The sequence below is a fragment of the Haliaeetus albicilla genome, chromosome 27 (assembly GCF_947461875.1).
Source record: "Haliaeetus albicilla chromosome 27, bHalAlb1.1, whole genome shotgun sequence".
Taxonomy (NCBI): Eukaryota; Metazoa; Chordata; class Aves; order Accipitriformes; family Accipitridae; genus Haliaeetus; species Haliaeetus albicilla.
The window spans coordinates 13928604-13954799 of record NC_091509.1 but is presented as its reverse complement, the minus strand read 5'-3'; the positions used below and the strand labels follow the sequence as shown (position 1 = coordinate 13954799).

The 26196-nt window shown below is 45.1% G+C and overlaps 2 protein-coding genes across 5 annotated transcripts in view; one reads left to right on the top strand and one right to left on the bottom strand.

Moving 5' to 3' along the window:
* Nucleotides 1-26196, top strand: part of CYFIP2 (cytoplasmic FMR1 interacting protein 2) — a 56339-nt gene extending 30143 nt beyond the window's left edge. For all 4 annotated transcript variants that reach the window (XM_069772852.1, XM_069772849.1, XM_069772851.1 and 1 more), the window contains exons 22-31: nt 672-871; nt 1392-1479; nt 10160-10303; nt 11876-11966; nt 12648-12778; nt 15910-15982; nt 16496-16590; nt 20562-20800; nt 21305-21452; nt 22014-26196. In XM_069772852.1, the coding sequence (XP_069628953.1) occupies nt 672-871; nt 1392-1479; nt 10160-10303; nt 11876-11966; nt 12648-12778; nt 15910-15982; nt 16496-16590; nt 20562-20800; nt 21305-21452; nt 22014-22181 (1377 nt within the window). In that variant the 3' untranslated portion in view covers nt 22182-26196. The remainder of the gene's footprint in view (nt 1-671; nt 872-1391; nt 1480-10159; nt 10304-11875; nt 11967-12647; nt 12779-15909; nt 15983-16495; nt 16591-20561; nt 20801-21304; nt 21453-22013) is intronic.
* Nucleotides 1514-4204, bottom strand: FNDC9 (fibronectin type III domain containing 9). The gene is made up of 2 exons (XM_069772853.1): nt 3867-4204; nt 1514-2985 (listed from the first exon to the last, which is right to left on the bottom strand). Exons 1-2 carry the CDS (start codon nt 4025-4027, stop codon nt 2316-2318), a joined length of 831 nt encoding a protein of 276 aa, XP_069628954.1. The 5' UTR covers nt 4028-4204; the 3' UTR covers nt 1514-2315.

Here is a 26196-nt window from a genome sequence, read left to right as displayed (position 1 = left end):
GAATAGAGAGAATAATACACTGCTATGGATACACAGTCAACTGTCTTCTGCTTCAAGTCCCACCTACTGTAGGTTTCAGCCAGCCATGTATCCTCCTTTATGCTGCTGAGTCTCTACTATTTCTATTTATGCAGCTTTAATGGCATTATTATTGGACCATTAAGTATCTCCATAAATCATAAGGTGACAGTCAGCAGTTAGATTTTGCAGAGATCATATAAGAGAGTCCTGTGATCTGGGAGAAGGAAATTTTGACTTTAATTCCCCCTGTTGGATGAAGGAGGCTGAGACATCGTTTGTGTGTGTACAGGATTTGCTGCCTTTGATACATTACAGGAACATCAGAGTCAAGTAGCATAAAATTAACAGTTTCCACCTTTGAAGGATTCTGATGTGAAAGCCAGCCAGTGCTCAGTGGGAAACAAATTAATTCTGGGACAGAAACAAATGCTTCCTGCAGGCTTAGGAGATACTGGACCAGGACCCCTTGAGTAGAAGTGCAGTTGGCCTCGGCCACTGAGTTAAATTGATGTCTTTAGCATTTGCTATATCCTCACCTGGAAAGTTCTGTGCGGGTGTGGATATAAAATCATTCCCCTGGCAATTAAATCAGCTGTTTCTATTGTCATCTTGGTAATATGTTGCATTTGCTGCTGCTTTATGTGCTGCAGGAGCTGGAGTGGCTCTTGGAAATAAATCGCCTGACTCACAGGTTGCTGTGCAAGCACATGACTTTGGACAGCTTTGATGCCATGTTCCGGGAGGCCAACCACAACGTCTCCGCGCCCTATGGGCGCATCACCCTCCACGTCTTCTGGGAGCTCAACTTTGACTTTCTACCCAACTACTGCTACAACGGATCCACCAACAGGTGAAGAGAAAAAGCAAGGCAGGGGGCACCTGGAGACCCTGCTTTTCTTTCCAAAATGTCAAACCTGCCACATAAAATTCACATGCATTGCAGTGAGGTTTTCATCCTCTATGGGATGCAACAGTTACAGTTAAAATGAAGTTAAAGCCCACCAGCTCCCCTTGGCCTTGAAAATATTAGTAACAAATTCAAGCAACAAAGTTGGACAGTGATAGCAAACAACTGAGCTAGTTTCATTCAGAGGATTGGTTTACTGAGCAGCAGAGCTGTGGTAGTTGCTCAATATGGGTTTCTTTCCTGCCCCAAATGAGAAGAAACCCCACCTTTGGTAGGTTAAACTGATATGGTTTACACCACCAATAGATTGGGGCAGGAATTTGCATTCCAGTGCATGTAGCTCAGGTGATGAATTACTAATTAGTCTGCAGCTGCAGCTCATCCTGGACTATGCCATACCTGTGCTCAGCACAATTAACCGGGCTCTGACCACTTTGCTCCCCGTCTCCCATGCCTGCCGCAGGTTTGTGAGGACAGCAATCCCGTTCACGCAGGAACCCCAGCGGGACAAGCCAGCCAATGTTCAGCCATATTACCTCTATGGATCCAAGGTCAGTGAATGAGCGAAAACAGCCAGAAGGGGTGTGGGTGTTGGAAGTATTTATTTAGGAAGAAAGAAATGCAAGAACTAGTTCATTAACAGAATGGCGGGTGCGAATGTGCAGGGTCATGTTGCTGTGTGAAACCAAAAAGCCATGCAAGAAGCATATTCAGTGTGCTTTTGCTATTGCTTTCCTGTACTCTTCTCCGTAACATGCCTATGTTAGGGGATGCTGACACTGCTCTGTGCTTGGTGTTGGCATTGAGACCAAGTCACATCCATCTAAATGCGCGGAGGAGAGCAAGTTGGAACTCCAAAGCGGTGCTCCTCCCCAAGGAAGGTACCATTTCAGGAGTCCCATTTTTAGTTCAAAATGGGAATTACTAAAATAGTTGTATGTGCAAATATAGACTACTTAATACTGACAAAAAGCTTTTGTCAGGCTGTGATGACTGTTTATACAGACGTTATGAGGGCTTGGGGGGTGATGCTAGTGGAGGATCACTCAAGTGTGAAACTACTTGAGTGGAGTTTATTTCTTGTGCATGTTGATTGATGGCTCTGAAGTGAACCTACAGCACTGATGCAGATTAGCTAATCACACTACAGTCAGCCAAGCGTGGCCGTTCCCAGAGAGCTGACTTGGTTTCTTTTGAAAAAACCCTCAGCAAATGGGAATATTTTTGTCACTTGACAAAAATCTTTCTCCCTGCAAGCAATGTCCCCACCTCATGTTCTACCCTGGGAAAAACAGTCCCCGTGGACGCACAGGCAGTCCTGTTGGCAAGAGCTGGGAAATAGCAGCACGAACTAAACCTCTAAGCAGGGTCTCCATTTATTTTGCTCTCACTGAAGGCCGTGCTGCGGCAAGATGGCCCTTTTGTCGTCGCTGGTTTTATAGGAAAAAAAGCAGTGGGGGGAGCTATACGGACTCTCCCTCCTGAAACTGGAGCTCCTCATTAGCACAGTGGTCATGGGGACTTCCAGAAGCTCCTCTCTCAGTCCGTCGTTCAGTGGCCTCTCCAGTGAGCTGCTCCCTTCGCCCACGTCTTCGGGGCTGGTGTTGGGACGCTTCAGCCTCGCAGCCCGCTGGCAGCGTGCGGACCAGAACTGCAGGCAGCCGTAGGCCAGGAGAGCAATGAAGCAGAGGAGCAGCAGGCTGCTCACCATCCACATGGAGGTGGTAGGTTCATGCTTAGAGCTGCCGAAAACCAGGGGGGTTTTGTCCAGAGTGTGGAAGGTGGTGCAGTGGTTGCCAGAGGGGTAAGAGTTCTTGCACGTGATGCAGAGGACGTAGATGGTGGATGGCGTGAGTCGGTGGAGGACAAGGGAGCTGAGGGGGTGAGGAACTCGTTCCTCGCGGTGGAAGTTTTGGCGTAAATAGCCGGCGAAGATGCTGTTCCAGTTGGGGCGGTACATGACATGGTAGTAGTTCTCTGGACAGGGGTTGTTCATAGCCCAGGAGACGGTGGCACTGGTGTAAGTGATGTTGTGCACTTCGATGTTCATCGTGCCCCTGAAACCAGATGCAGGGAGAGGCTGAGTTTCCCGATTCATGTACAGGTTCAAAGGCCACCAACATCAGTGAAATCTTTCCACCAGCTTTACTGGCCCTTAGATTGAACTCAGGACTATGCCTGGCTAGCTTAGATTAGATGCTAGGTCTTAAATGGTTAAAATTACAAAAGATCAATCCTGATGGAGCCCAGACTACTATATCACCCTGCCTCATAACTAAAAAAACCAGCTGGGACATAGGGCATACTTTATGCTCTAGTTAGTGTTTTTTTAAAAATGTCTTCTTTCTGACTAGTTGTCTACATAGAAGGTTTTTTAGCTTTTTTGTTTCCCATGGAATAGAAAGGATACTGTGAGTGTGATTAACATAAACTGATCATTAAACTAGCTCCAACTTGCCTTGTGAAGCTGCCAACAGATACTTTGATTTTACACCTAAATGCCATTTAAAAATCTGCATAATGGTTAATTCACTGGTTTAAGTTGTTGCTGCATTTTCTGTACCTTACTTGTTGCTTAATAGAGTACAAACTCTTTCTGTTCCTGCAGCATCTCACACTGTAATATTAGGATCTTAAATGCGAAATCTGAAGGTTGGTGAAATATAAAATCAATGCCTTTAGGGAAATACAAATAAATGAATAATAAGTACAAAGCTCTCCCCCAGATAAGACACTGAGCACTAACAAATTACTGTACAGCAACAGCCACAAATCACTTCAGTACATCACTCCCTTAGATCCCCAAAGTGCTGGCTGAGCCTTCTTGCAGGGTTCTCCCTCCCAACCGGCTGAGTGCTCTGAGCAAGAGCTACGTGCAATAGAACCAGTTTCTTTTCTTCCTCTCTCTTTTGCTATAACTAACTTACCTTACGCTTACCTCCCCGGGCAGGTCCGCGGTGGCCAGTCGGTGCTGGTGAGCAGTGTGGCCACGGCCGGGCAGCGCCTTCCCCTCTTCCCACTGCTCGCCTTTCCTCCTGCCTCTGCTAAATCCCTTCCCCGCAGGCTGCCTTGTATTATACCCATCTGGGGCTCCGTCATCTCTCACCATAGCAACCAATAAGAAAGGATGGGCAGGCATCTTCGAGCGATTTGGGAATGTTATCCCTAAAAGCTTCTGCCTGGGAGGAGTATGTCTCTCTGAGGAGGAAAAAAACAAGTCAGGTAGTCTTGTTTGCTGGCTTGTTTGGGTTCATTGGGGTTTTCTTTTTTCCCCCTATCCACAGTCCCCCAACGAGATCATCAGTGCCCCCCAGCAGGGTCTGGGGTTAGAGACACGTTGGCACATGGTATGAAATCCGGGATCCTGGCCTGCGGTACACATTGATAGTTTAGCACTCAGGGGGTTTGTCTTTAATTCTATCATTTCTTGCACATTTAAACCACTGATTTAAGCCAAAGCTAGATTTTCATCCCTGATGCTGCAGCAATGTCCATTAGCTTTTTAATATTTTCTAAGGTGTGTGATGGGAGTCAGAACTGGGTTTTCAAAGACCTCGATGTCGTGCTGAACTCCTGTGGGGTTAAGACAGGCTCTTCTTTGAATGCCTCTGCCTTACAGACAACTCGGGGATGTCCCCTGTCAGTGTGGTGAGAGGGCAGGAGGGAGAGGCAAAGCCAGTGCCAGCAGTGTTTTGGGGAGCAGCTGGAGTCTGTGGCTAGGAGGGGACACATGTGGCACTGGGCCTGGTAAGGAGAGGCTCTGAACAAGTGACTCGCTGCTCTCTGAAGCCGAAATGTGTTCGAGAGAGGAAATTTCCCAGAAGAAATGTTTGTTCTGGGTCCAGAGTTACTCATTCCATGTTGTTACTGGAAAGGTGCTCGCAATGTTTCAAAGATCTTCTAAATATCAACAGTGATGAGATGATGCAAACTGCATCAGGAGGGGCTATTACAATCCTGGGGAATATGTGTGACCCTTGCTTTTGATTTACGTTTTGTAGTTGTGGATGTTGTGGGTTTATCTTCCAAGATCTGTATTCCCTTCTGTCTCTGCAAGTGAGCTGCAGCTGCCAGCGAGCTGAAAACTGGGAGCAGAGAGGAAAATAATTATGGGCAGTGATGGAAATGAAAGTGCTCCCAGGTGGCTTTCTGCCTTTTACATGGCTTGGTCCTCCTTACAAGAGCCAGGGGGAAAGAGAGCTCTTAGCTGGTCCCATGCTGTGAGTAAAGTACATCCTTGCCTGCAGGGAGAGAGCTGAGGATACAAATCCGTGCCTCAGAAAGGTGGATTACACAAGGTGGTAATGCTTTCATGAGAGAATGACTTTCTTACAGCATTTGGGTTGTTGAGTTTATCAGGTGCTTCAAAATTAAATTTCAGTTGTTCACAAATAAGATGTGTTAGCAGGAAGAGAGGAAACCAAGAAAAACAGAAATAGTTGTATTAGGCCAGCAAAGGGTCCTGCTGACCTTTCTGCATGCCATGATCAATACTGCCAGCTCCAAGGAAACCGCAGCAAAGCTTTCAGTGGTGTTGGTATTACCTGCTCTCAAAACCAAGCTTGCACCAGTTTACACTGGCAATGAGCTTGAAATTCTCATTTCCCAGGATGAGAAGATGCCAAAGCCATGTCAGTGCCAGGACCGCTCCTGCACTGGTGTTCCCCATATCTGCAGCTGGACCCAGCTGTGGCCCTGCCTGGGACCGCTCACTCCTCATCATAGGATGCAAACCGCAGGCACACTCCAGTGGCCAGCAGAAACTGAGCCATTTTCTGTCATTCAGCCACTTATAAAACACAGCAGGTTGCCAAGTCTCCGACAAAGAAGCTGCAAAATTACCAGCAATCCACTACTTACTGCTCATTCACCACTTCTTAGCACTGTAAATGCTTTATATTGGGCTTCATTTATGTATTTTCATGAGTCTTTCTGTTTTCCTTGGCACTGCTGGGCCCAGGGTCACACCAGACTCACTGGAAATCTGTTTCCCTTTCCCTGGTTGAATTTGCCGCCCCCCCCCCCCTTCTTTTTTAATAAGCGTGCAGGCAGATGTAACCTGAAGGACAGCACATGCTGCTGGCGCTTGTAAAAATAGTTACAGTGTGTGAATGGGATGGAGCTGCTCTATTTTCTGCTGCCATGTCTGCAGCAACAACACAAAGGCGTTAAGGACCTGTGGTTGCTGCAGGAGGTGTTGGCAGCGGGGGCTGCTGATCCCCTCCAACCAACTGCGTGGGCTGGGCTGCCTGGCCTGCCATGGCCGTTGGCTGCTTGTAAATAATAGCGGTGTATACAGTTCCTGAAAATCAGTAGTTGGTATAGTGAGGCATTATGCTGAGACACAGAATATACACAGACACAGTCTCAATACAGTATATAAACATGCCTGCTGCATTGTACATGTCCTGTCCATCCCAGCTGGGGAAGATGTAATTTTTTTGCATGAAAGTCTTAGCAACCGGCTGATACAGCTGAATATGGTAAAAGCTTTATAGGGAGAATGAAGGTTGCTTGTGGCAGGGAAGGAACCAGACCATATTCAGGCTGTTTGACTTAGAGACCCTTCTCTGAAAATTCTGGTCAGAATTGTTTTTCACTTTCTAAGACACCATCTCGGCTGTCGCACTGAAGTTAGGTTGGCTAGGAGCCTGGACTAGTCTTGGGCTGCGTGCAAGTCCTTTTTTGTCTCTAAGTATATTCCTCTTTCCTTAGCTCTTCATTTTTTCCAAGGGGGTTCTGGCACAGGCAGTATTATCTGTCTATTATCTCTCTCTCTCTGATCTATTTTATCGGATAAAACTCTTCCCGCCTTCCCTCAGGTGAGCTCAGACAGGTCTGGGTGATGGCCAACAACAAGCTTAAAGACATGGAAATGACAACTAGGTTTTGTTTTGCTTCATCTGCTGCTGAATCTGCTCCAGAGCATCCCTAGTAATCTCCTGAGCTCCCAAAGCAACGTGGGGGTTTTCCCCACATGCTCCCAAGTACAGATCTCTATCCCTGAGACCTGGGTGCAGGGTGGGACACCTGGGCTCTGCAGGACACTGGGAATTCTACCCCACGGTGCACATCCCAGCCTGCCTGCACTCCCAGCCTCCCGGCACCAAAACCTGCCCGTTTGGCCCCAAACCAAAGGTGGGGCAAACCTCCGCAGTGTCTTTGGCAGCTGCTGCTCCCAAGAGGTGGCGAGGTTGGGGCTTTGCTCTGGCTCTCTGAGGAGGTGGAAGCGACCGCAGCGCGGGCGAGCGAGCCGTGCCGTGCAGCCAGCTTGTACCTTCAGCTGTTTTGTCTTAAAATACCCACTGGTGTCATTTTTTACATCCTACAGTCTTTACCCCAAGCTGTGTATCTCGCCCTTAAATGGAGTTATATTTTTAATTGCTGGCAGAGTATTATTATTAGACACAAATCTGCTGCTAGTGCGCTGTGCGGCTCTGCGGAGAGCTCGATGAACCTACCTCATCTTGCAGACAGGCAGGGATGAATCATCCCACTCTTCTGCAGCCAATGCACATCCCACAATGTGTCTTCTCCCAATCAAGCTTATTGCCGAGACCCTCACTTGAGGGAAAAGCCTGCTTGAAAGCTGCTCTCCAGCCCCATTATCCCGCTGAGAGGCGAGGGAGTGCTGTGAGGTGGGCGGCTGCACGGCAGCACCGGCCACTTGCTGCCTGTACAGCAGAATGTCAGCCCTCTTACGAGGAAAATCTGACCAGTTGCTCCACAACTGGGTACCAGTGGTAGCCCGTCTCAGGGGACCATGGCATGTGCGCAGACAGAAGACCTGTCTCCTAGCCGTGGAGTAGCAAAGAGGCTTCCAGAAATGAGTGTGGATTCATGAGCCCACTGAAATGGGGATATTTATTTCCCCCCGCTAGTCTGGACGAGCCACCAGTGTGCTAACCCTGGGGAAATAACAGGGTAAAGGAGCCTACAGGGAGGCATGGAAGGAAGGTGCAAGGAGCCGTCTCGGGGCTGCCCGGATCAGCTGCAGCACGGCACTTTCTGGGGATGCCCGGGGCTGGAATGATGCATTGCAAAAGCTACAGCGACAGAATGCCGCGGGAGCGTGGCCAGGCTGGGTCCCTGGCAGGTTACTGACTTCCCTCTGGGGTGATTGTGTTGGCCATTTGGCAAATGGTCCAGACTGGGCGTTACCTGCTGTTTAAACAGACACACTTTTCAAAACATAAACTATTGCTGTTTTTCACGTGTGTCAGTGGGCGTATCTAGTGGCTTTGGATCAGTCTCTACAAATAGATTTTTAAAGACTTGGTTATCTAAGGATGCAGATAGAAGCCCAAGCAGGATGCTCAGACACCATTCTCTTACCAGGAGTTAGCATCCAAGGAGCTTTGAAAGTAGGCTTCTGTCTGCCTGAATAATTTTTAAATTCTGGCCCATACTTACTGAGGGCCATTTTCTTTAGTTTTGATGGGAGAGAAAGTTCGTGCTCGTTGTGAATGAATGCACTACAGAGCCTCCAAGGTAGCCTTTCTGTACATAATAGTATTAAGAGGTTTTTTCACCTGCCAGGACCAGGTGGTGAAATTATATTTCACAGAAAGTAGAGGACTTTCTAACTGTGTCTTCTTTCTGCTAGCTCTTTCAAAGAGCACCTAAGAATTATAGTAGGCAATAAGCTACTGGACCAGAGCAGTGGGGCTGTAACAAAATGAGGGACTATTAATTGATTGATTAAAGCAACTGACAAGTCTACGAAAGCATGATCAGTATATCAGTCCACTGAAATTCTGTATCTGAGAGCAAAAGAAAATACTTTTCCAATTCTCAGCAAGTAACTTCACTTTGTAACTCATTAGTACCTCAAATGAAAAGTTAAAGTAAATCTCGAGGAAGTGAGTCAGAATTGAAGGACAACTGAAGCCTTCAGCTGGCTGTATTGCAATTGCTGGGAGCAGCAGTGTTGGAGGATAGACAACATTTTATCCTGTTCTACTGCTTCAGCACTTGCTCCCTTCCACCCTAAGTTCTTCAAGGCATTGGTCCCTCTGCTCCCTTGGCTCCATTACTGGCAGGGAAGGGAATCCCTGTAGAGTGGGGTCTGCAATATCTGCAGGGAAGGAAGCTCCCTGCTGCATGAGGATGCAGTGTGCCTCTAGTATGCAGCATCCACACGAGAAGTGAAGTCAGCCTTGCACAGTGCCTTTGGGGTACAGTTTAGTTTGTTTTCTTATCCTTGTTTAAGAAAGATCTTTTGGTAAGCGTGAGCCAGGCATTTATCTGTGTTTTGCTGGAAGGGGCACTATGTGCCAGAATCTTTTCAAGTATGTGCTTTTTTGCTGTTTACTGTGGCTGCAGTTATAGATGTCGTGGGGGAGAGACTGCAGCCCTTCTCTGCTGGGCTGAGTCATGATGCCAACACTTCTATTGCAGAGCCGGAGCCAAGCGTGCTAAATCAGATTTTCAGTATGTTTTTGCAGATCACACAAGTGAATTAATTCCCCCTACTTCTGTTTCCCTCACACCAAATGGATCCTATAAATGTTCCAGTGATAAAACATTGCAGCAATTTCCACATTTCCAAGATTACAGATAAAATACATTCCTGGAAATCACTTTCTGTTTTCTGCTGCTAAAAATTTTGGGGGGCCAGAGCCCTGCGTACTATTCTTTCTAGACCAGGGTTAGATTCTTGCCCTTTTTACAGTCCCATGGGGATGTTTGTTAAGTACAGAGACTGGTGTAGAGCTTTGCAGGATGCAAAAAGGATCTTTTCTGTGTCTCTTCTGGCTGCCCTTAAGCTCAGATACTGCAGTTCCTACTTTTCTTAATAAGCCTCATTTAAAGCAAGTGCCCATAGAAAAAAATCTGTCTGGTTACCTGTATAGAATGCTTTTCGTTTTAGTAGAGCAGAATTTGGGTTTGAAGAGGCAAAGGGCTAGTGACCTGAAATCCTTTACTGGGAATGTATGGGAGAGTAAATTACCTTGGAAATGAAAGTGGTGTTGCTACATAGCAGGATAATAAACCTTGTAACATGACAATGTGTTGAGATTAGAATATATCTGACTATATAGGAAGAAAAGCAATCTCCTCTTTGCCACAAGAAGTAGAAGAAATGGAAATTTTCATGGGTATTGTTATTTCTCCTTCTCTTCCTTAAAAATTATTTGAAGTGATGGAACATAATACTGTGGTAAGAGAATTACTTACAGGTCTGGTAAATGCTCCTGTCTAATTGTCACTGTGCTTCTAATTTCTCAGCCTCTCAACATTGCCTACAGTCACATCTATAGCTCCTACCGCAATTTCGTGGGGCCACCTCATTTCAAGACTATCTGCAGGCTTCTTGGCTATCAAGGCATCGCGGTGGTCATGGAAGAGCTGTTGAAGATCGTCAAGAGTCTGGTAATTCTGAGCCTAACCCTGGCGATGGAGAAACCTCGATGCCTTGAGAGGCGCAGGTTGGACAGTCAGCCTGGGCTTTGGGTTCAGAGTGTTCACAGCTGGGCACCTTCACGTCCCTTGATCCACACTGAAACACTTGTATTAACGGTCTGGTTTTCACTGTTGTTGAGGAATCCCCCTGATTCCTGTGGGGTGATGGGAGTGTTTCCACCATCTTGTTAACTGTGATCAGCCACCTGCATTTGGGGGTGGTGGGGTTGGCATGCTGCTTTGCTAAAAGCCACTGGGAAGTAATCGAGTGGGACATGGCACTCACGGTCCCTCAGCACTGCCTGTGCTGCAGTCCGGGAGACCTTCAAGACACATGCTCGTGCTCAGCAATAGCACAGGAGCACTCTGTCTCACCGCCTTGTGATACCCCTGGAGAGCTGCAGGAAGGTAGAGAGCAGGCAGCAAAACTGATGAAACCAACTTTTTGAGTCTTTATAGGAAAATTCCTGCTATAGGTGAGTCCTTATTCAAGCCATACTGTCCATTTCCATCAGGTATTCTGAAGCCAGGCTGCCAATAGCCCTATCTGCTTTCTAGTTCTCTCTTCTTTTTCAGAAGAGAAATGTGATGTCTGCAGGGAAATGATCCCATGTGCTCCCTAAGGGTACTGACAATACTGACCATTAAGAAGGGAGGAGGGAGTGTGCAAAAATGTATAATTTTTCAGGTCATGCTTTTCTACTAAAACCCCTGCTTTACTGGAAAGATGATTTTCATTCATTATAAATATTTAAATTCTGTTTTGACTACAATGACCTCATTTTGAACTTGTCTAACAAAGCAATGCAAAACTGAAAATCTCAAGCGTATGTCCAGTTCCCGACTGTAAAGCACATAGTTACTGGAGATGTCATTTGTGTCACTTAGTTGAAAATGCTGCACCTGGTGTGCGAGATCAGACAGCATTCAGAACAAAGATTTTATGTTTGGCTAAATAGTGTTTAGTGCATAATCCTGTATATTGTATCTACAGGATGCAGCTATATAACTCCAAATTACAGCAAGCACTTTAACTAAGAAATAGACTTTGCTCTTGTCCATATTAGTTCAAAACATCAGATGTGCAGAAACTTGTTCTACATGCATGTAAATGCTTTTTTAAACTCTGAGTATCTAGTGATCATTCCTCAGGTGGAAGGAGCATTTCCTGTGCTGGGGAATGACTCCTTTAGCAGCTCTAGCGAAATGCTTTTTGCATTAGGAGCACAAGTCCAGCTGGATCTAAGACTGAGCCTTGTTTGGATTCCAGCCGCAAACAATGCAAACACAGCAAGCTGTATTTTGAAGTCGAAAATCCATGCAGCTGTGATTTGTTATTTGGGAGGAAGCTGTAAAAGCACTCTTAACTCCATACACTTGGGCTGAATTTTATATTTGAGTGAAATCCAAATTAAGTAAGTTCTTCTTAGACTCCAGCTGAAGTTTCATCCTGTGCTGTCAGATGTGGACCCATCCACAGCCATCCTCTTTCAAAACCAACACCAGGAGAAGCCGTCGTTAACCTCCCTTTGTCTCTGACAGCTCCAAGGCACCATCCTGCAGTACGTGAAGACTCTGATTGAAGTAATGCCCAAGATATGCCGCTTGCCGAGACATGAATATGGCTCTCCAGGTGGGTGCTACAGATAGATGCTTGAGCAAGAGCTCGCCCACGTGTTGGTACAGCATTTACTCAGGCACACGCTAGTAATTAAACAAGGTTTGGCACCTGACATGCCAGTGCAACACGCAGCCAGGCTTGCTGAGACACGCTTTCAGCTGCTTTGCTATTGATGCTGCAACTCATATAGGAAACTTTTCCAGGAAATCTCCTGTTGGAAATTTCCCTTTGAGCACACAGATGGCTGATAAGGGAATGTCTTCTGTTAGCTTCTGTTTTGTTTTCAGGATTTTGTAAGCTTTTGTTATTGTGGGTTCACTGATATTTTTCAAAAGCTCTGCTTAGTTGCTGCAGAGATTTTTTGCATCATGACTGCAGTCTGCTATTGAGCTGGATGGGGAAACTCTGGCTGGTATACATGAGCCAGCACCAAGACATCCATTAGAGTGTTGAATCTTTTTTCCTCTGGTGAAGAAATCCAAGGACTTCATATGAATTACTCCCTATTTCCCAAGAGTTACTGAAAACAGGATGAGACACTGCGTGCTAGTTCTCCCCAATGCCAGTCTTCGTCTATCCATTTACTTGCAATTTGTGATTAAGGAAATATCATGCACTGATTGTCTTTTTGTCCAAGTTATCGGAAGGTGATTCTACTCTCGCTTTTCTGACTGTCCTTCTTTGTTTTTTAAGGAATCCTGGAGTTTTTCCACCATCAGCTGAAGGACATCATTGAGTATGCAGAGCTGAAGACCGATGTGTTCCAGAGCCTCAGAGAAGTGGGCAATGCCATTCTCTTCTGCCTTCTTATCGAGCAGGCTTTGGTAAGGCAAAACCCCCTGCACCAACAGATCGTACTTGAAATTGCCAGCTCAAGAGTATAAGTGGAAATGGGTTCTCCAGCAGAAGAGTTTGGGAAATGTTACTTTCCAGCTTCTCGTGTGCTCAGGGTCTCTCTGGGGCTGTGTTATTGGGGTCTGTGGGCATGTCCATGGGGATGGTGTGCATTGGCGCTTGGTCACTGACATCTGGGATTGCTGAAGGAGAATCTGAATACTGGAAGATCTAGATTTAATTCTTGGACCCAAAGCTACCCCTTGTTCATCCTTCTCAGAAATAAAACCAACTGGAGCTTATTTCTAGATTGTAAGCTTTCTGGGGCAGGGATCAGTACTTTTTTATGTACATGTTTGTACAGTGAGAAGCAGATTTGAGCCCTCTGCTCTTTTGGGGCGCCAGTGCAGCGAAAAAAACCTGATTGATTCTAATGGTAATAAGGATAAAGCAATCCAGCAGGAAGAAAATCTCAGAAGAGCTGTTGATATATTTCCTATAACTTCACTGAAAACGTAACTGGAGTGACAACTCGGTTATTGCCCCCTGCATGAGTGTTTTGCATGTGCACAAGTCTCTCAGCCTTTCCGCTCATGCGATGCCCTTTCTGGTATGGGGCAAAGGCTATGGCTGAGTGCCACACATCTTCTTAGCTTCTAGTTTTTCACACAATAAATTTTCTTTGTAATGAATTTATCTCATAGTTTGGCCTAGAGCCAACTGAGGAGTGTTCAACAACACAATTTTACATTAAAAATGCGTATTTCATGTCATAATGGTTTTGGCAGGTTTGTTGCAATTTTTCCAGAAATATTTCAGAAAGACTTCCCTAGCATAAGATGGGATTTCCAAGCAAAGCCAAAAAGTTTTGTTTAGAGCAAAACCAGAAGGAAGTTCAAACATTCCAAGTTTTATCCAACCACAGAGCACAGGAAAAACTGAAAATCTCTGCCATGTCCTCAAAAAGGATATTTCTGCCCTTGCCTTTGCATTTTAACCCCCGAGATAGAGACTTTTAGTTCCTGATATGGTGTATCAAACACATTGAGTGAGCAGTAGTTGTGTAAGATTAAGAAAACTAGAGAGATGTATATCACCTAGCAGCTTGGCTTTATTTTATAGAATGGCCAACTATATCCTGGCAGTTTCTGTTCCTTTTGTGGCTTTGTCACTGCTTTCTGCTGCTCTCAGTGTTGGATTTTATGCTGGATGTACTGCATTTGCCTTTTCTGTCCCATCTTTAAATGGACACTTAAGGGACACGTGGTGGTTTCTTTTAGAAATCCTTCATTTCAATGCAAAAATGTTCCTCCAGTCCCAGGAGCTGTACATCAGCAGTATACTGGCATTTTAGAATAGCAGAAAATAAAGAAAAGAAGATGGTGAGAATTTGGGGGTCCCTTTAGGAAGGCTGCCCATCAAAGTCCACATCTGCCCACTTTCCATGCCAGCCAAAGTCTCTCCCTCTCTGATCCTGTTTTTTCACGCAGACATAGATTCAGAATGTAAAGCCATTTTGCACGCAGTGGGCACTGGTTCTCACTCACTGGAAGATGTCAGATGCATAGAGCCATCACATAACAAGATTTTCCCTCTAATGGAGCTCTTCTGCAGCAGGAGCAATTGCTTTTACAGTGCAGTTATCTTCATAGCTGTCAGAATGATCTAAGGCTGGTGGTATTTGCTGGCAGAGACCGCTCTAGTGAATATGCACAGTCTGCTCCATTCTAATCCCTTTTTATTGTTTAAATTTGAGGAATGAGGGGTTGCTTGGGACTCAATCTCTAAGCAGAATTCTTACTTTCAGGTAATGGGCCTTGGGGAGGAGATCTGTTAATAACATGACTAATTTGGGGACAGATATCAGGTAAATGCAGGCTGCAAATGGTGAAAATACTCTATTTATCAGAGGGAAACAGCAGTGCAAGAATACTCATCTAGGAACGAGTAGTGTTTTGCAAACAAAATCACCAAGGTGACAGGCACACTCCGTTAGCATCAGCATCTCTCTGCCCATGGAGGGACCCCGGGCTGTTCCTGTCCCTCCAGCACTGTGTCACAAACTGCACTCCCACAAACTTGCTCTCATCCCAGCATCCATGCGCCAGTACAGCCTCTTGCAGCTCCATGCTACACTGTCCTCTCCCTCTTGGCTGGAAGGTGGGCTATCCACCCGTGCATCCCAAACACACCCAGCCGAGTCATTCCATCTGGCCCCCAAGTATCTTTTGCTGTGCTGTCATGACCTGCTTTCAAGTGTGTCTAAATCTCCACGATAAGCTCAGAACAGAAAGCATGTCCTAGAACTAGACTTTTGTAGGAGCAAATTAATGCCTTGTTGTGACGCAATGCCTCTGTGTTAAACAGCTTTGGTTTCCTTGCTGCTGTTGCCCATTGCAGACTTTTGTATACAATGTATTGTCAGCCATCGCTCCTCAGTCTCCACCTGCCTATTTCTAGGCTTCTCCTCCTTGTGCATCTGTGTTTGGGATTATTTTTTCTCAAGTGCATTGGCATGCATTCTCTCAGGTGGCATCTCATGATGTTATTCCTCTCTGGACTTCTGTATTATTCTCCCTGGTGCCTACAGCACTGAGATTCTGGTCGGATAGCCCCAGCTGAGAGCACCATATGAACAACCAAATAATTTCAGACCAATGTATTATGTACCTATTTGCAAGAGAGCCATGCCTCAGTATATTTTACACATAGACATCCTAAAATAACTAAGCCAAAGGGTAATTTCCACCTGGGCACTCTCTGTAAAAATAAACAGCAGGAAGTCATCAGGGTAAGATGAAACTGAAACCTCCATATTCTTAATCCCCTCTTACAGGCAGTGCTAGTAAGTGGGACAGTAAATAAATATATAGCTCTGGCCTTGTACAGGCAGGAAGTAACTTATTTGAGTTAAAGAAACTTCCTGGCTTAAGATGAGAGGTCTTTCTTCCAGTTTTAGTTGCTTTAGGTTCAAACCATTGGACTTACTACTGAGCTGGGTTGGATTTGAATAGGTGCCGTAGACATGAATTGTTGTAGTGTTGCCCAGGCCCCTGAGCCATACACTCAACCCCTATAGGTATTTTTTAACTTACTTTATCTTTCTTTCTTCCTGCCTCAGTCCCAGGAAGAAGTTTGTGATTTGCTGCATGCTGCTCCCTTCCAAAATATTTTGCCCAGGGTCTACATCAAAGGTAAGAAGCTGAGAGGGAAGCAGTGGACAGACTCAGAGGTCTCTGCCCAGAAGCTGTTTCTCTCTCATTTCTGCTGAGGATTAGTTCTGGCCCTGCTTCCCCCTCGAAATAGATAAGTGGATACAGCCAAAAGCCAGGTGGAAACAAGTACCAAGGGTGCATTTTCTGTAGCTTAGTTACAGACTGAAACCTTAGTCAGTTTGGGGGTTCCCTTAAGGTTTTAAAGCCGTTTCACAGCCTCTTTGGAGAATGACAGCATGAAATGTCCATCTCAACAGGAGTGATCAGTAACAGGGACATGCTTTTGGACATGTGTGATTAAGCTGCTGCTGAGACTGCAATCGCACATCCCTCCCTTCTCTGCATCACTGATTCCCTCATTTGCTGTCGGTTTGGCTCACTGATCCAAAGTCTCGTTGGATGGTTGCTGGGGGGCAGCTCTGAGCAAACTCAGCGGAAATTGCGGGTCTCCACTTCCTCCTCTCATTTCACTGTTTGCTGCTCGCTTGACAGAAGGAGAACGCTTGGAGGTGCGCATGAAGCGTCTCGAAGCCAAGTATGCCCCACTTCACCTGGTTCCCTTAATAGAGAGGCTGGGCACTCCACAGGTAAGGATTTCATTGAAAGGGATGGCTGTTGAAAATTCATAGCAGTCCCCAGATGGCCTGTTTGGCCTTGGGAAAGTGATCCTATTTTTTTTTTAATTTTTTTTTTTTTTTTGCCAAAACGTCAATCAGACAAGAAAATCAGAATCCTTGCCCTAGCTGACACTTTGAAGGGAAATTTGTGAGCGGGTCCAGAGATGGTGTGTTGCTGCCTCCAGTCTGGAGAGCTGGTGGGGACCTGTAAGGCAAGCATGCTAGAAGCCAGCTCTGAATGAGAACAACTCTGAAAAATTCTTCTTCTCCATTTTAAAAAGATGGAGAATTGCTGGGGTGGTTTGAGGGGACATGTTGCAGGGCTGTCCCTGACTTAATCAATTGCCATCACTTTTGGGGATCCCATTTTAGGGCTGCAGTGTGGTCCATTTTTAAGCTCATCCCTATCAAAGAATACATCTGAGAATGGTTTCCCTCCTAGCACATGCTTAGAGCTTCAGCACATGCTTAAAATTACGGCTCCATTTAAGTGTCTTCTTGAGGTGGGTCTCAGCTTGGAAAAGATCTCTTCTGCAGAAATTGAGTACTGTTAAAAATGTCTCTGTAGATTGATCAATGTAATGGGCAAAATTTGAGCTCCATTGATATCAATAGCCAAACTTCCACTGCCTGCTTACTGGGGTTGATGGGATAAAAATTATTCAAAGTATTAAATGAATCAACATCCTTTTTCTGTAATGTACTGCCGAGGGAATGGAATGAACAGTCAGTTATACGAGGAGACAGATCTATGGCAGGCAGAAAGTTGATTTTTTTTTCTTGTTTTTTTCTGATGGATCAAGGACATTTTGAACTTTGCTTCATTGGAAATCATATGAAACAAAGAAATTGGCTGGATAACTGAGGGGTTTGTCTTACTTTGTAGACACTTCTCTCATTTCCCATTGACTTCCTTTTAAAGGAGACACTCGAGAAAAAGAATTCACCTCTGTGTTTTTGTGTCTTTGTGTTGGTCTTTCTATCTCTCCTTTCCATGCAAAATCATCATTGAAATCTGCTATTAGAGTCCACTTGTTGCTTATCCCTGCCATAGTTATGATGGTGATGAAAACAAAAGGTATTTCATGTCCCACTAAAAATTAATTTTTCTGTAAACTGGTCCCATATTCATCACACAGGTACAGTTGAGTACCAGATCTTTTTTGAGCTCAGATGTAAATGAACACAAGAGTCACTTTCTATAGGTGCCTCCATGGCTTCTAAGCTTGCTCCTTACGCAGTTTTGGACGTGCATTTTGGAAATGCAGTTTTGGACACAGGCCATACAGGTTTTTTCCTGCAGAATGCATAAGTGCCTTTTAGCAGCTGTCCAGAATCTCATCAGAAGTTGCCTGCTAGATGCCTCTCCCTAAAGGTGACCCAATGCATTTCATATAATTACATGCTGTGAAGGGGCTGAGCCACAGGCTGCTGTAGTTAGTGGGGATCTATCAGTCTATGCAGGCTTTGGGTATGGTTCTTGCAAGCTTGCCAATTAACAAGCTGTAAAGAGGTATGGCACAACTGGATTTGTGCAATGATGGAAAAACTGTCGGTGATTGTAGTAAATAATTGTTTTGCATTGGGAATCCAGAAGCAGCTGTTTTATACCAGGGGGGTCAAAGTGATTCATTAAAGGAATCCTCTCCCTTTTAATGCTGATCATAGGGGTATTTAGTAAAGGATTTTCAGAAGTGCTTGGTCAGTCTGATTTTTTCACTGGAAGTAATGGGAGCCTTTCCTTTTGAAGACAGAGGGAATAGTTGAACCAGCACAGTGGCACCTTTTGACAATTTATCTCGAGAGCACCTTTCCTCTCCTGATCTTAGAAATCAGTGGGACCTCAGACTGTGAGGCAGATCTGGCCACAAGACTAATAGCTCTCCAGCTGTCTTCACCATGTTAGGTATCTACCCAACGGTAGTAGTTCTGTATCAAAGAGTGGTCTTATAGGATGAATTTTAGAACCAAATTCTGTCTGTGAATGTGTATAACTGAGTGGCACTACATCCTTTGAAAGCCAGATACATCGCTTTCTAGATTAAGATTTCTTCAGAAACAGTATACTGAGTTCATTGGACTATTTTGTTCTCAAAAGTACCTGTTCTATCACTATATCTTAGCAAACAGTAATGCTAACGCCTAATTTGTATTTGAAATGGCTTGACTTCTACTGTGTCCCCATTTTGCCATCATGGACTAGTGTATGCAGATACTAATCCGTACCCATAAAAGCTTGGAGCAGGTGAGGGGAGAGAAAGTGTACAGCCTTTAGCTATAAAAAGAAGCTGGATAAAATAAATCTTTACTTGCTAAGCAAACATATGCAAGTGCCTGCCGTGAAACCAGTGGTATTATTCCTGTGTTTAACAGATGTAGGGATCCCAAATCCAATGTGGCCTCTGCTCAGCAATACAGCTTTCCCTTGATATTTGCTATTAGTTGAACATTAATTGATCCGAAGTTCCCAGAACGTCCTTGAAATTGTGGCACAAGCGGGAATGGTAACGCTTCTAATTTCAATAGCCACCAAATTAAAAATGCTTCAGGTTACTGCCAGCATAAACTAATAGTCAGGAAAGGGGATGTCCAGGCACATTCTTTTTTTTTTTTTTTACAGTGGAATAAAGACGACCCAAGTAAACCAAGCATAATTCATGTTCTTAATGTCCGGCCAGGACACATGCCTGCCCATTGTACGAGATGCTGAGCCCCCATCGTGATTCTGATTGGGATGACAGTTTTATAGGTGTTACAGGGACAGCTGGAAATAGAGCAAATGCTTAGAAACTACTTAAAGCTCCAGGAAGTCCTCTGGGATGGGCAGGGGGTCAGTAAATGTCATGCTTGCTCTGCATGCCTCTGCCAAAGTGGTGAGAGGGGTAAAAGGCTCTGCCTGTGGGGTCAGGGTGCCGTGGCAGCCGCGTGAGCACGGCAGAGCCGGCGCTTCTCACAGCCACGGGCATGACTCTAACAGCACTCGGCTCCCATTTCCCATGTTATTTTTGGCAGCGCTGCAAAGAGAAGTCAGTAATGATGCTGGAAATTGAAAGAAATGGGGCAGCTAAGAGGATATCAGGGCAGCGAGCAAACTCCATGCTTGCACCCCAGGCCCACTCAGGGAGCTCAGTGGGACCAGTGCTCCCATGCCAGAGGGAGGCCCTGCTTGCTTATTTAAAATCCCCCTTTTTTCTTCCTCTGGAGGAGCAATGGGGCTGAAATGAAGTAAATTCTCTCTTAATTTTCTTCTAGTGTAAAAGCCAAATGAACTCCATTCAATGGAGCCATTCCGTATTTGTATATGTAAATCTGAGTGGGAATGTCACAGAAATTCTCCACACATGTAAACCTTCCACATCTGGAAAAAATAGTGTTTGACTTTCTTATAAACCACAGGTTTTCCAGTATTAAGGTTCCGGTAGCTTCTCATCTTCCTCAGAGCTTTTTAATCCTAACTACAACAGAAATCAAGCAAGCCATAGGCTATCTGCATTTTAAAGAGATGATGGCAATGTCCTGGGAAGCAAAATGTCCCAGTTCTCTCCTGGTTTATTTTCATAATCTGCAGAAATCATGAAATTAAATCCAGCAATGCTGAGTAGCACTAATATAACAGAACAGCATGCTAGCAGAATTAAGGATCAGTATTTCTGATCAGAGCTTTGCCTTCAACTTTCGTTTTCTGATGTACACAGTTATTTCGAAAGATACTTAGGTTGGTGAAATATAATTGAGCACAATATTAAGTCTTCTTCCGTTTGAGGGATGACTATTCTCGGGTGGAGAGTGCCATGGGACCAGCCATCAGAGGTAAGGTTGGACGTTGCATGGGATGTGTGTTAACTTTGAAAGAGCCAGGGAGAGCGGGAAGCATTAAGTCCAGTGAGAGGGTCCGTCTGTATTACATTGTCACTTGTTTCTTTGGTTGTCCTCCTCCTCAGCAAATAGCCATCGCCCGGGAGGGTGACTTGCTGACCAAGGAGCGGTTATGCTGCGGGCTGTCCATGTTCGAGGTGATCCTGACGCGAATTAGGAGCTACCTGCAGGACCCGATCTGGCGAGGGCCACCCCCGACAAATGGGGTCATGCACGTGGACGAGTGTGTGGAGTTTCACCGGCTCTGGAGTGCCATGCAGTTTGTGTACTGCATCCCCGTGGGCACCAACGAGTTCACTGCGGAGTGAGTGTCCATTGGCTGGCTCTGCCCTTAGTGCCGCTCATGAGCTAGCGGGGTTGGCAAGCGCCGGGATGTCCTCAGCTGCAGCGACAGCTAGAGGTAGAGGGGAATGTGGCTCCTTGATGAAAGGGCTTTGTTGTGCATGGACATAAAGAGATCCCAGAGAGCTTTCTATCTGAAGAGCTGGGGAAAAGAGCAATGTAAAGGGACATGCCCAAGGTGACGTGCAGAAGGAGATGGGTAGATGGGCCAGCAACCCACGTCAGAGGCTAGGTCCTCATCCATCTTACCCTGTGACGCACCCTGCACAGCCTGGCCCTGGTGTAACTCTGCAAATCTCCTTCTGAGTTCATTTTCTCTAGATGTATACCCACTTTCTAGGAGTAGGACCAAATCTGATTTCCCTAGGAATTCACCAAGGAAAGTTCCTGGTGCCATGGCAGGACTCCTCTTACCTAATTCTATCCTGTCATCTCTCCCTACCCCATCACCCTGTCCTCCTTCCAGGCAGTGCTTTGGAGATGGTCTGAACTGGGCAGGTTGCTCTATCATTGTTCTCCTTGGACAGCAACGGCGCTTCGACCTCTTTGACTTCTGCTACCACCTGCTGAAGGTGCAGAGGCAGGACGGGAAGGATGAAATCATAAAGAATGTGGTAAGTTGAACGGTGAGGTCCCAAAGGACCTGAACCAGCACACTTCTCTGTTTTCTATCCTGCTTTGTCCAAATTCATAAATTACAACCATGCCTGGTGTTAACCTTATTCAAACTGGACACACTTGCTGTGAAATTTCCATCTGCAGTCTCAGCAGAGAGGCCAAGGTTTTAATTGGCTTGGCAATTGAGTATTTTTTCTCCCAAAGCTTTTCCCTTCTTCCTGGGGTTGGGAAGCTGGAGCTGAGAAGCTGGTATTTCCAGCAACCCTCCTGTGATCTCAGTGGCTTTATCAATAAGCAGGTGGGAGTCTAGACTTTAGAACGGTTAACTTAAGACCACTTACTGACCTTGTTAATGCTCTGTCTTGACTCATCAAACCCTATAATGAAGTGAGTCACTGGTACCTGGGAGGTGCTAAGTGGAACTGTAACATGTGTTATAGCTGCTTTGCTTTAGCAGAGGTTTCCAGCAGCAGGGCAAAGGTACTGGTACTTTCTAGCTGGTCAGATGATATAAGACTCTCTTCATTTACTGTTGTTCTCCCTCACCATCCCTCCAGCCCTTGAAGAAGATGGCCGACAGGATCAGGAAGTATCAGATCCTGAACAACGAGATTTTTGCCATCCTGAACAAGTACATGAAGTCAGTGGAAACAGACAGTTCCACGGTGGAGCACGTACGCTGCTTCCAGCCCCCAATCCACCAGTCGCTGGCCACCACCTGCTAGTGTGGACGTTGACCCCGCACAGGTTGGGAAGGGAGAAGGGACTGAACCCAGAACAGCTGGGAGGGCTAAACTCGACGGCATGAGACCTGGCAACAAAGTAAGACTGGGTATGCCTACTACACACGAGGATGCATCTTCCCATCCAGCCCTGTTTGAGTGCATGTTCTTCTGTACCATCCCTGTGATCGGTTTTACTTGTAGCTTTCTGACTTGGGAGTGGGGGGGTGGGGGGGGCAAAATGTACTTTTCTTCCATGAAGTGGTCCGGTTTTTCCCTGCGATTCCTCCAATCGAACACATCACTCTGAAGCCATATTGCAATCCCAAACGTGGGGGTCCTGGTGGAAGAGCTCCATGCTTCCACAGTGCCAGGAGCCCACTCCCACCGCAGAAGCAATGGGGCAAATCAACACCCCCAATGACATGTGCCACCAGGCACGGAGCAGGAAGGTCTGAAGACAAGCCCCTGATTCACTCTTTGAGGGGAAGAAGGGATGAAGGCAGGATGTCACCTGTGGCAGCACCCTGAGGATCAAGCGATGGGTGCAGAGGAGCCGTGCCGGGCTGGTCTTGGATGGCTGCATGCCCCAGGCTGGGGCTAGCTTCGTGCTCTCTGCCACATCATCGGCCTTTCTAGCATCTGTTAAAGGGAGCTTTGGCACGTGGGTTTCAGAATAGCGATGATGTAGTCGCCAAATAACTCCTCAGCACTTCAGAGAGCTGGGGGAAGGAAAAATGGCCTGGCTTTTTCCCTGCTATGGGACATCCACTTATTTTAATGCAAAGGGTTCTCCCCCAAAGACACATCTTCCATGGACTAAACAAGATTTCTTGCGGACTACGGAAGAGGCTGCATTCATGTGAATGTGCTCTTGAACATATTAATTTGGGTGGAAATAATCACTGGTCCTGACAGGACACAGGTGTAGTTACCTTGAACATACGTGATCTTTGATCTTCGGCCAAGGATGCGAGCTGGGGTGTGTAATTTGTGTATGTTCTGGGATGCTATTTTCCCTTGTTTATAGACAAATTCCTAGTGGCACAGCAACCAAATACCTTTCTTCAGAGAATGGTGACTATCAGCAGGGTTTAGGAAACTTCCCATCACTCAGAAATGATGTGATTGTTTAGAAGAGGTAAAATACAGGATAAGCATTAAAAAATACCCAGAATTTTCCAAGTTTAAAGGTATTTAGAGGGAACACTGGAGTCTCTTTCTCACTCAGCTAATCTAAGATCCCTGGACACTGAGAACAAATTCAGCAGGAACTTCAAGGTTTTCATAACTCATCGTCTTCCCTGCTTCCCCTCAGTAGTGTCATTGAAGTGATACAAAAGCTTGTGCTTGAATTTAAAGGAGATCAAACCACATGCTCCAAGAGAAAATGATGCTAGCCTCATCACTGGCAATATTTTAATTTCTCAGCTTTAGCCAGGTCACAGCAGGTAATTGCTGTTACGGTATACAGATGTGATAATATATATTCCTTTCATGCATTTCATCATGCCTTGTAAACTGCATGCTATTACAGATGTTAAAAAGGCAGAGCCTGGGCATTTATTCTCTCAGAGGGAACATATAATTAATTAGCAGAAATGTCTCAGCTGGAGTATTTTGTCTTAGGAAACAACAGCCAGCACACTACTATTAGCAAGAGGAAATCTTGCTGGGTGGGATGAATTTGTTCTCCTAGACACTCACCACCTACTCCCTTGATTATCAATAAATACCCCACACGTGAAAACTGCTGGACATTTTCACACCTTGAGTTTCCTTTAATTACCGAGACAGACATTTAAACTGCAGGGAGGAAATCGTGCAGCACAGTAATTGAAAGTAAAATGAAACCTCAGGAAGTCTGGCTGAAATCTTTGAGTGGCAGGGAAGGACCCAGCCCACCAAGGTGAGTTGTTTCCTCTGTGTCATGAGGAAGAGCAGCAGAAGAGCATTTGGGACTCGACGCTGCAGGGCTCTTGCTCTCTATTTACTCTTCCGCTAAGGATGTCAGTTCTGGCTTTCCATCATATTCCAACACTTCTACACTACTGGAGTGAGGGTATCTACAGATATATATTTTTAAAAGGAAGAGGAGAATCAAGCACTTTATTTTTTGTGGAAAACAAGATACGAGGAAGATAGATCCAACCAAGATCCTATTTTTCCTGACCTAAATAGTAAGTGCTTGTTATTTTGCTATGAAAGTGTTGCTGAAAAAGTGGCACAAGTCCCTGTCTGGCTCTCAGAGCCACATCTGGGCACAGCACAAATTAAATGTCCTACTCCATCTGATATGGTATGGGATGTTGGAGTCTTCTCAGAAACCAGCATGAGCAAGAAGTTACTACAAAAGGATGAACTGTACCACACAGCCCAGTCTCAGCTACCTAGACAAAATAGGATGTAGTAAGGTGAATTTAAATGCCTGTTTTCATCTGTTTAGGTCTGGAGTGAGTCATGAGATATTTTACCTAAACATGAATATCACTTTGCATTCTTTTGCTGTAGTTTTGCCATAATAATTCTATGAAACCCTGCAAAACACAGTTGCATGTACTTGAAAGAACAGGTAGATGAAGTCTATTTTTTGCCCTCAGATCTGCTGGCAAAAAAGTAAAATCCCTTCAGATTCCGAGGGATTAAATGTTTTGAGCAAAATGTCCAAAGTGCATGCACAAAATGTAAAGTGTTTTTGACTGTAGAGTGTATGCAGATGTTTTGCCTTGTTGCTCAAGTAGTATGAGATATCAGCTAGGAATAATCTTATGATCTTCATTTCTGTGATTTGATGTTATTGTCCTTTTATTATCTAAAGGATGCAAATACTCTTTAGCTTCAGTTCTCTAACCCTCCTTGACTGTGTATGAGAAAGAGGTCCAGGCTTAGGTCTTTAAAGAACTCCATGAAAATGGAATTTTTTTTCTTCCTATCCTTTTTTTAATGTCATAATTGTTAATGGAAATAAGGAGCAAATTTGTAACAGTAGGGCTAAACAGTAACAGATTGCCACGGGGTCGGGCATATTCTCCACACTTGCAGACTTTCTGCCAAGTTTGGGTGTCTTCCTTGCAGATAAGCTCTAATCCTATAGTTTTATGCCCTTTACAATCTGCAGACCCCTAATTTTTTTCCTAGGGAAATGTGGACCCATGTCTGGATACTTTAAGTCCACAGACTATGGGCTTGCTTTTTTACCTACATTTTCCTGCTTACTCTGAAGTAGTCTGCAAACACCCCGGAATTTACCAGCCACCACTTGGAATGTCTACTTCAAAGACAAGTTGTTGGCTCGATACAGGAATTACCAGGGGGGGAAAAGGATGGCCTGTGTCATGGATGAAGTCAGACTAGGTTATTTTAATGTTCCCTCCGGGTTTGACATTATAAAATGTGACTATTGGCAGTGCACATGCCTTTCTTGGGTGATGGTACACTTGACTTTCAATGATACAATAGAAAGGGGAAGCAAACTAGTTCAAGCTCAGCACTTCAGTGGTTTTCCTTTTAAATTCTGACAGCACTTATTAGCATTGAACAACATGTTAGTCCTTTTTCTCCTGCATTACTCCAGTCCAGTAGGTTCATGTGTGTTTGAGAACAAAAGAAAAAAGTATTGAAGGTGTAAAAAAACCAAGAAAATATTCTCAAAAACTCTTGTCAAATGTACCATATTTGTATGAAAAGCTGCTTGAGTTATTTTGTACAATGAATTTTATTTATGGTGAGGTATATTTACGCTCGTGATCTGATACGGTGTTAAATTTTTGATCCATATTTGCTATGCAGCTGAAGATGATATTTTGGTTTTGTATTATTATTTTTTGCTGTTGTTCTAAAATTCAGCTAACAGAAGCTTCCATCTCCATTAGAAATGCTTCTGCAAGAGTAAAGCATCTGGTACATGGTGATATGTCCCGTAACACAGCAACCAACAGTGTGTACAACAAATGTGGGATGACTTTTGTGATGAAGAGAAATAAAAATTTGGGCTCATTCATGAAATGGGCAGACTTTA

Excerpts from the sequence above, each read along its gene's own strand:
- FNDC9 (XM_069772853.1), bottom strand. The coding sequence starts at position 4,027 with ATGACGGAGCCCCAGATGGGTATAATACAAGGCAGCCTGCGGGGAAGG. Across the intron at positions 2,986-3,866 it reads CCGCGGACCTGCCCGGGGAG|GGGCACGATGAACATCGAAG; the intron begins GTAAGCGTAAGG and ends ATCTGGTTTCAG.